The following is a 9,519-nucleotide window of genomic DNA, read 5'->3' on the forward strand; positions in this document are numbered from 1 at the left end:
AATAATCATGCAAGCTCCTCCCTGTTGGGCTGTCAACGCATCCAGGACGTGGTGGTATTGACATACAACAGAAGCTAGGTTGTGGACTTCTAACTAAACTGCTAGTGATGGTATTGAATTGCTCATTTAAATCCCCGTAGTGTTCACTCAGCCCAGGAATAGAAGGTTTAGAGGTATCAGTAGGCATGGGGTGGCTGAGCACTATTTCAAAAGGGATTAATCCATATCTCCTATTTAGAGTATTCTGGATTTTTATAAGGGCCAAAGGTAATGCTCATGGCTATTTAAGTCCAGTGTTTTGACAGACTTTTCTCAAAGTCTTTTTATGTTCAGATTTTTATATTCCATTTGTTCTGAGGATTGGGGATGATATTGGGTATGAAATTTTAATGAATACGCCAGAGCCTTTGCAAATAAGTGGTTTGTTTCTGCTGTAAATTGAGTCCCTTGATCTGGCTCAATCCATAAAGGAATACTAAAATGAGGAATAATCTTAGTTACTAATTTCTTTACTACCATTGTAGCATCAGCATGCCTAGTTGGACAGCATTAAGTCCATCCACTAAATATGCAAACAGTAATCAAACAGTGAGAAAATCCTAACGTTGGAGGTAAATCTATAAAATCAATTTGGAATGCTGCAAGGGGCAATCTTGGGGGCTTCCTGGAGAGTGTTGGTTTCCTCCAGAGATTTGGTGAGATTTATAAACAGTGCACTGGGAAATAATTTGGTCAGAGATTTTGTAGATACCAGGGCAGCACCAATTATTATTTTTTAAAAACGATCCCTGTTTGTACATATGTTTCATCTGGTAGGAGATAAGTGCCAGACAAAAATTTGAAACAAAGGAGCTACAAGGAATTTGTTTGGCCTTTTATACAATCTATCTGATAATTGTCTAACACCCTTTGGTATCCACTTATTCTTTTCAGATTGTAGGGTATTAGCTTGATGATCAATAATATCAGACAGGGATAAGGGTAGGATAATAGACTGAATAGAAAAAGGATAAGAAGGGCCATTTTTGGCACAGATTTAGCAGCACTGTGTGTTCTATCATTTTCTAGGAATACAATATTCATTTCCTTAGTGTGGGCTGGGCAACAATAACAGTCTTAGAAGAGAGGCGAATAGCTTGTAATAGGGCACAAATTACAGACCCATTGGCAATAAGAGCGTCAGCAGAAGTTAAGAAACTACAAGATTTCCAAATCGTGTCAACTATATGGCAGACTTCAAAGGGATATTTGGAGTCTGTGTAAATTGTGGTAGCTTTTCCTCTTGCCAGTGTGCAAGCTCTAGTGAGGGCTATGACACAGTTGACTCAAGGCATTTTGGGGTTAGCTTCTGAATGTCCTGAAATATTTCATGTCCTAAGTAAGTAACAGTTGTCTGTATCCACTGGAGTCTAGACCTAGAGGTTTTATGGCCTCATTCAGATAGAGTTTTTAAAAGAATGAGGGCGTCTAAGATGGTACCCTGTTTACAGAGTGAAAGATCATCAACATACTGAACAAGAGTGGATCCTTGGGTAAGTGTTACAGAGTCTAAACCAGCTTGAGAACTCGAGAGAATGTTGTAGGAGACTCACAGTATCTCTGAAATATTCATGTTAATTATCTCTCTTGGAAGGTGAATGTAAAGAGAAATTAAGAGTCAGGGCACAACAGAATTGAAAAGAAAGTTGAACAGAGGTCAATTACTGTGTTATTAAAGTCACATGGACTAAAAGGCATTTGAGTTCGTTTCTATCTTCTTCTTTTTTTTTTTTTTTTGAGACAAAGTCTTGCTTTGTTGCCCAGGCTAGAGTGAGTGGCATGGCATCAGCCTAGCTCACAGCAACCTCAAACTCCTGGGCTCAAGTGATCCTCCTGCCTCAGCCTCCCGAGTAGCTGGGACTACAGGTATGAGCCACCATGTCTGGCTAATTTTTTGTTTCTATTTTTAGTTGACTGGCTAATTTTTTTCTATTTTTAGTAGACACGGGGTCTCACTCTTGCTCAGGCTGGTCTCGAACTCCTGACCTCAAGCGATCCTCCTGCCTCAGCCTCCCAGAGTGCTAGGATTACAGGCGTGAGCCACCGCGTCCAGCCTGTTTCTATCTTCTTTATAAAATGTTTGATGTAAACAATTTTTTAAGCTAATTAATTAGAGCTCATATACTTTAGTGGTGAAATTTACATACATGTGATATATATAGAGAAACAGAAATACAGACAGAAGCAGATCTTACAGCTCTTGTAAAGAATTTTTATTTGCTGGCTTTTAAATATTATTATTATTATGTTTAAATTCACACTATCAATCTTAATATCAATTTTATTGTTTTAAGCAGTTATTAGCTAGGCAACAGTTTGCCTTTAGTAAGATTTTGCCATAAGCATTTACTGCTTTCCAGGCCTAATACTTACACATGTGTAGGTAGGCATAGCCAGAAAGTACTTAGTCCTTCAGAAACTAAGGATCCTATTTTTACCTTGAATCTTGGCTTTGGATCTCAGATCTCTACAATCAACTTAGGCAATGATCTTTCCTCACACAAGCACACAGGAAAAAGAAACAAAGGAACACAGAAATCTCTACGAATTCCTGAAAGCTGGAGTTCACACCCCTTGTAGTATTGCCATTTACTATTAGTTTCTGCCTGGCCTGGTCAGAGATTTGAGGCCTCTAACTGGATCTAAGCCAATTAATTATCAGATCCAATCTGATCCCAGACCAAGTTCAGTTTCTGTCATGACTTCTGAACCCAGTTAGGATAAAAAGTTTCCTCAAACCAACATAGCTCAAAACACAAATCTGTGGGGCTTTGGAAACTGGGGGAGAACTTACCCACAATCCCCAGTTGCTATGAGAGAGCAATGGCCACCGTGGCCCAGCATGTATCTTGCTAGTTCACTCAGTGTTCCCGGAGGTCTCTGGGACCTCTATTTCAGACCTCTATTTGTCAATTTAATTTGACAAATTAAATTTAACAGAGTTTAATTGAGCAAAGAATGAATCACAAATCGAACAGCTGACCCAGAACAGGTTTAGAGGGATTCCAGAGCTGCTGTGTGGTTGAAGAAGACTCATGGACAGAAAAGAGAGTGATGTACAAAAAAATGGAAGTGAGGTATGGGAACAGCTGGATTGGTTACAGCTTGTTTGCCTTACTAAAACAGAGTTTGAACAGTTGGCTGCCTTTGATTGGCCAAAACTCCATGATCAGCGAAGAGGAAGGAGTAGGGAGGAGTGAAGATGAATGGAGCAGACTTTAGCCAGGACAAACAGCTGACATTTCAGCTTTGAACTTTTTAACTAAATACCCTTTTAAGTGAAACCAATAAACCTTGGTTTCACTTAGGTATAACCGAAGTATAACTTAATCAAAGAAGCAAGAGGTGTCTTCAAAGAGGTGAAGAACGGTTTCTATCAGATCCAGAAAAGCCACAGTACGGCTCAAAGAAAGGAAAATCTTGCTAGCCATGAATGAGGTGTAACCCACAATTTTTGTCCAGCCATATTTATAGGGTCCCAGGTTTTTAGCTGACCATTTATGCATAATGTCTAAAAGCCCTGTATGCCTCCACAGAATATAGGAAATCAAAAGCTGTGCACAGAAGAGAAAAGAATCAATAAATGACAAAAGTTACACAAATATCAAGCCAGAATAGGCATTCCCTGCCTGGGAATCAAGTCTAGGCTGTTGAGATACAAGCAGAGAACTTTAGCTACAGAGTGAACTGGCTTTTATTGTTGTTCTCATTGGGGCAGTGCACAATGGTCTTTATCTTTTAGGCCAGATTTTGCTCTTTAATTTTGTCAAGAGAATTTTTAAGGATAGTTACAACATTAGATGTCTTTATTTAATCTAATTCCCCTATTAATAGAAATAAGGTAAGTGTTTAGAATAAGAGATCTCTAAAATTTATTTTTTAAAAAATCTAGAAGTCTTTTAAAGGATTCATCTTTTGGCGATTAATAATTAGAATTCTCAATAGTATATTTATTCCAAAAGTGACTTAATCCAATAAACCTCTTCATAGAAAGCCTAGGTGGTAATTTTCCAGGTTTGGAAGCAAGAGGTATTTCAAGAGAGGGCATAGAGGAGGCAGTTCCCATGATTAAAATTCATTCTTGGAAATATACTTAAGATAGACAAGGAGGATGGAAACTTTTAAGACAAAAACTCCTCTACAGCCTGACATGTTGGGTATAAAGAACGTGCTTGTTACGTGTCTTGGACTCCCAATCTTTTTAGACTGGTTGCCTGATCCCAAAAAAGAATCCCCCAAGCCCCTCAGATGGCAGAGACTGAGAAGGAAAATTCACACTCGGTCACAAGACAAACTCTCAGGGACATGAAACAAAGCAAGAGGGGAACTTCATTTTTTTTTTCTTTTGGGTACCTGCAGCAAAGTTTGTCTTAACAGATGCCGGTCTCGTCAGAACTGTGTGACTGGCTGGCCTGCAGGGCTGGCTGGAATAACTGGCTTACAGGGGTTCTGGCCCAATGTTCTACCCTATGGTAACGCTCTTTATGACAGAATGACACAGAAAGACAGCAACAAAAAAAGGCTATTTCTGAGAGGAGAGAAGTCAGACAATAACAATATTCATATCACAAAGTACCAAAAAATATACCAGGGTCACTATACCCAGATTAGTCTCACACAAAACATTTTCTTTCATGGATCTTAAACTTGAAAAGGCAAGAGACAATGATTTTTACTGACTGCTCGACCGGTGCCCACAGAGAGACAGAGGGAAACCAGGAGATTGCTGGTAAGGGGTCTTACCATTTGGCCAGCTGGTTAGAGTCTACGTTCCCCTTATTGTGGCTTCCAGGAAAAAAGAGTGGCTTTGAAAATCCTTTAGGCTATGCCAAACTGGGGGGGAAGGAAAACCTCCCCTTTACCGCTGGAAGGTTTGCTGAAAGGATCAACTCACAATAAGGCAGATTATTAAGAGAAAAGATTATTAATTTATTTACTGTGTGCACAGGGAGAATCACAAAGTGATTACCCAACATCCCAGTGGAGTCCAGAAGTTTATGTATCCTCATTTTAGAGGCAGGGGAAGATAAGGAACGTAGGTAATTCTGTTTAGGGGCAATAAATGGTTTCTAGGGAGGGTGAATAAATACTTGGAAGAATGGATGGATGGGGATGGGGAAGGAGATTGACTTGTAACTGATTCTCTTTGGAAATTAAATTAACCAGAGAGACAGGTATCATCTTTAAAATTGGTTTGACCAGGTCTGGTTGCATTCTTGATCTTCTTTCCTGTAATATATTGAGATAACAGGGAGGGGAAGGAAAGGCAATTATTCCTTTTGATGGGTCTATCTGGTTTTATGCAGTTACTGGGAAAGCCCCTTCCAAGGCCTGTTAATCTCTAAGGGGCCTTTAATTCAAAATACTCTTTATACCAAGGACCCATATTTTGGCGTGAAATTTCCTGAGCTCCTTCAAGGTCAGAGTGTGATCTTCCTAGGTTTCATGACCTGCTTCAGAGAACAGCAGGAGAAGGTCAGAGAAACCGTCCTGCTTTTCCTGTTTTTTTTTTTTTTTTCAAATGCCAAGGAGCCATACTTTGGGGTAGTGTTTCCTGCATCTTTAAAAGTCACCAGTGATTTCACACTGTTAAAAATAATGGCCAATTCTAAGTTCCCAATCACTATTTTCTTCTTACGTTTCCAGTTTCACCTTTTCATTCTCCTGTGCTGGTTTTTCCACATCTCCCAGGTCAGTTAACACTGGTCGTAAGAGGTAAGTTACTTTAACAGGCAAAACATGAAAACCTAGAGTTCTCCACTACAAAATTATCTTCCTCAGTGATTTGGAGTATACGAAATAAAAACAAATAAAATTCTTGTTTTTCTAACTCTTAACCTCCTGCAATAAGATTATGCCTATAAAACTCAAGACATCTCAAAAGAAAAAGCAGTGCAAATTTAGAACATTTACTTTTGTGACTATGAATAATAATTAGTCACATTTCAACATATATTTGCATAAAATGAAGTAGAATTTTTATTACCAACTTAGTGAGATCAAATAAAACGTCTAACAAAGAAAAGTCATGGGGACTATAATTATCTGTAATATTTTCTCTTTGATTTAAAATGTTAGTCCATTTAAAATGTTACTCTATGTAAAATTATAGGTCAAATGAATGTCTCAAAAGAAGTGGTTTTTCAAACAATGTTGAATTATCTTATGTGTATTATGATTACAACAAAGAATATCATGATTGCCATCAAACAAACATAACTTACCATTCCACATCTTCTAATAGTTAAACAAATGATATATTGCGTACCTCAAAGTCCTGATGGATGAAACGGTGACTCTAATAGGATGATCACTGAACTGAGAAAAGAACACCTGAGCTCTGTCAATAAAAATAGTGAGCCATAAGTATGATGGTGAGCAAATCACTCGAATCACTTTACTAATCTGTTCATTGATGGGAGAATTGGATCAATGACTTCTAAATACCTTCCAGGTCAAAACAATGTTTTGGGTCAAACTTTTCACATTATTGTGAATAAGGGATATAAATTTCTCACTGATGAAAATGCAGCACAAAAGTCAATAATTAAGTTTAGTTTAAAAATTGACATGCGAAGATATGAAGAAGGAATATTTTCTCTCTCCTGTCTTTTGACAGCAGAGCAATTATATAAAGTGGCTATTTAGGTGCTAATGACTTCTAGCATCTTGCCTAATACAGTTCAGTGAAAAAGGTACATTCATAGGCTTCACCCACCATGCTAAGAGGAATTCACAAGTTTCCTCAGTAAGTTAACCTGGAGAATAGGAAAAGTTTATCTTCGTGTCTTCCCTGTAGGGCACAGTGCCATTTTATAATAAGCACTCAATCAATTCATCCTGACAAAAGAAATGGTACAAGATGTAGTTGGGTTGTTCATAGAATTATATATTGTTAGTAATGAACAGAATCTCATCCATCTGCATCTATTTGTTTGAGTCACCTAGTAATTCTCAGCCATGGCTGCTTAATAGCACAAGCTGGAAGGCTTTTAAGACAGAATACTGACAACCCACCACCAGATGTTTTGATTTTATTGATGTGGAGTGAGGCCCAGCATAGCAAGTTGTAAAAGCTTTCTAGGTGATTCAGCTAGGGGTGAAAAAACAAAAACAAAACACAAACAAACAAAAAACAGGTCTTGCCCATTTCCATCATTTTACAAGGCACCAGTCACAGAGTTAAGATAATCAGTCAAAGGTCACTTATATTAATGTCAGAGCACAGCTGGAACCTGATTTCCTAACTAATAGTGAGAACTTTTCACACTACAGTGACTGATTTCTATAGGAATAGATTTTGTATACAAAAAATAATTGTCCTACACAAATATGGAATAGACCATAAAATATTTGATGTTATCATTTTTTTCTTATAAAAAATAGCATGGTATTTTTTTTGTATCAAACTTGATTTATTAGATGTAGTTATTTCTTCACACTAGTAAATCAAAAACCGAGACCCAGATTTTATATATATATATAAATATATATAAAAAGCACTGCAAACAATTACTGAGCTTCATCTTCTGGACAAGAATGCCAAGTTAGGCTCTCTTCATAAAAAGCAATTACAATTTGAGGACACTTCATATTTGCCTCTTTTGCCAGCACCAAATCTGCCTCATCTGAATCTTTCCATTTCATAAGAAACATTAATTCTCCACTGCTATCTGTGGCACCAATTATTCTTTCAGGATCAAGACCTCTGGCAAAGCCTCTTGGTTTGTCAGCAGCATCTCTTTTCTTCTTTGATTTGCTATCATCAGATTCACTGTCAGATAAAGATTTTCTTTTTGTACCATCTTTTTCTTTACCAGCTTTTTGAGAATTAAGAAATGCTTCAATTAACTCTGGACAATCCAAATTTTCTTCAGGTTCCCAAGTATTGTCAGCATCTGTAAATCCTTTCCACTTCAGGAAATATTCCACTTTCCCATTTACTACACGTCGATCCAATACTTTTTCCACCACAAATTCTTCAGGCTCTGCCTCTTCAACCTTTTTACTCTTCCCATTCTGTTTTTTTCCCATTTTTTGCAATGTAGTTTTATTGGAGGCCATTTGTTATTGCAGACTTGAAGAGCTATTATTCACCGCCTCTGAGGTGCTCCAGGTCGCGGGTCTATGGTGTCTCAGTCCCTGCGCGCTTCAAGCTTGAGCCACATCGGAGGGGGAGGGGGAGGGGGAGCTGCGCACGGGGCTGCTGGCCAGCATGGTATTTTTTAAAGAATTTGAATGACTTATACCTTTGGATCATTCCATTTATGGTTAGTTTTTACCTAAAAAAAAAGATTTTCTGATTGTAATTAGCATAACAGATAATATAGACAGACAATTTGGGGTTTGACTCTGAAGGAGCTCAAGGAATTTCACCCCAAAATATGATTCCTTGGTATTAATAGAAAGACTATTTTGAATTAAAGATCCTTAGAGATAAACAGGCTTTGTAAGGGGCTTTCCCCTCTCTATCTGCATAAAACCAGACAGACCCACTGAAAAGAACAATTGCCTTTTCTTCCTCACCCTGGTATCTCAATATATTGTAGGAAAGAAGATCAAAAATGAAACCAGACCTGGCCCAATCCATTTTGTTATTTTTATTTTTTATTTGTAAATTCAGATTACACTATGGTGCTCACATGGCAGTAATATTCTGCAGGGATTAGGGGGTTTGGGGAGTAAACCCACAACTGAAGGACACAGTGAGCATTGTAGGGGGGAAGGGCATGCCTCTAAGCCTCGTCTTGGGTGAGGCAAAGACATAAAATGCAACCAAAATGTTTGTACTCTCATAATACCCTTAAATAATAAATAAATAAATAAATAAATGAATAAATTCAGATTACAGGGGTACAAATGTTTCAGTTACATGGATTACTTTTGTACAGTTTGATTCAAGGTTATAAATATGCCCATCACCCAGATAAGTGTGCATTGTACCTGTTAGGTGTGAATCTACCCATGCCCTCATCCCCCTGCCACCTGTTTGATTTCTGTTGAGTTTTACTGCCATATGTGCATGAGTATTGATCAGTTAGTTCCAATTTAGTAGTGAGTACATGTGGTGTTTGTTTTTCCATTCTTGTGATACTTCACTTAGAAGAATGGTCTCCAGTTCCATCCAGGTTGTTACAAAAGGTATTAGTTCTCCATTTTTTTTAATGGCTGAGTAGTACTCCATGGTATACATATACCACATTTTACTAATTCTCTTTTGTATTGATGGGCACTTGGATTGATTGCACATCTTTGCAATTGAGAATTGTGCTGCAATAAACATTCACCTGCACATATCTTTTTGATAAAATTACTTTTTTTTCCGTTTTAAATACCCAATAGTGGGATTACTGCATCAAATGGTAGGTCTACTTTTAGTTCTTTGAGGTATCTGTATACTACTTTCTGTAGATGTACTAGTTTGCAGTCCTACCAACAGTGTATAAGTGTTCCTTGCTCTCCACATCCACACCAGCACCT

General features: G+C 37.8%; 1 protein-coding gene across 1 annotated transcript; it reads right to left on the minus strand.

The window, feature by feature from the left end:
* Positions 1 to 7,456: 7,456 nt before the first annotated feature.
* On the minus strand, positions 7,457 to 8,202 carry CBX3 (chromobox homolog 3). Its single transcript, XM_012664678.1, has one exon. The coding sequence runs from the start codon at positions 8,101 to 8,103 to the stop codon at positions 7,552 to 7,554; it is 552 nt and encodes a 183-aa protein (XP_012520132.1). The 5' UTR covers positions 8,104 to 8,202; the 3' UTR covers positions 7,457 to 7,551.
* Between the last annotated feature and the right edge of the window lie 1,317 nt (positions 8,203 to 9,519).

Source organism: Propithecus coquereli, unplaced genomic scaffold, assembly GCF_000956105.1.
Source record: "Propithecus coquereli isolate 6110/MARCELLA unplaced genomic scaffold, Pcoq_1.0 Scaffold90, whole genome shotgun sequence".
In the NCBI taxonomy this organism is placed as follows: Eukaryota; Metazoa; Chordata; class Mammalia; order Primates; family Indriidae; genus Propithecus; species Propithecus coquereli.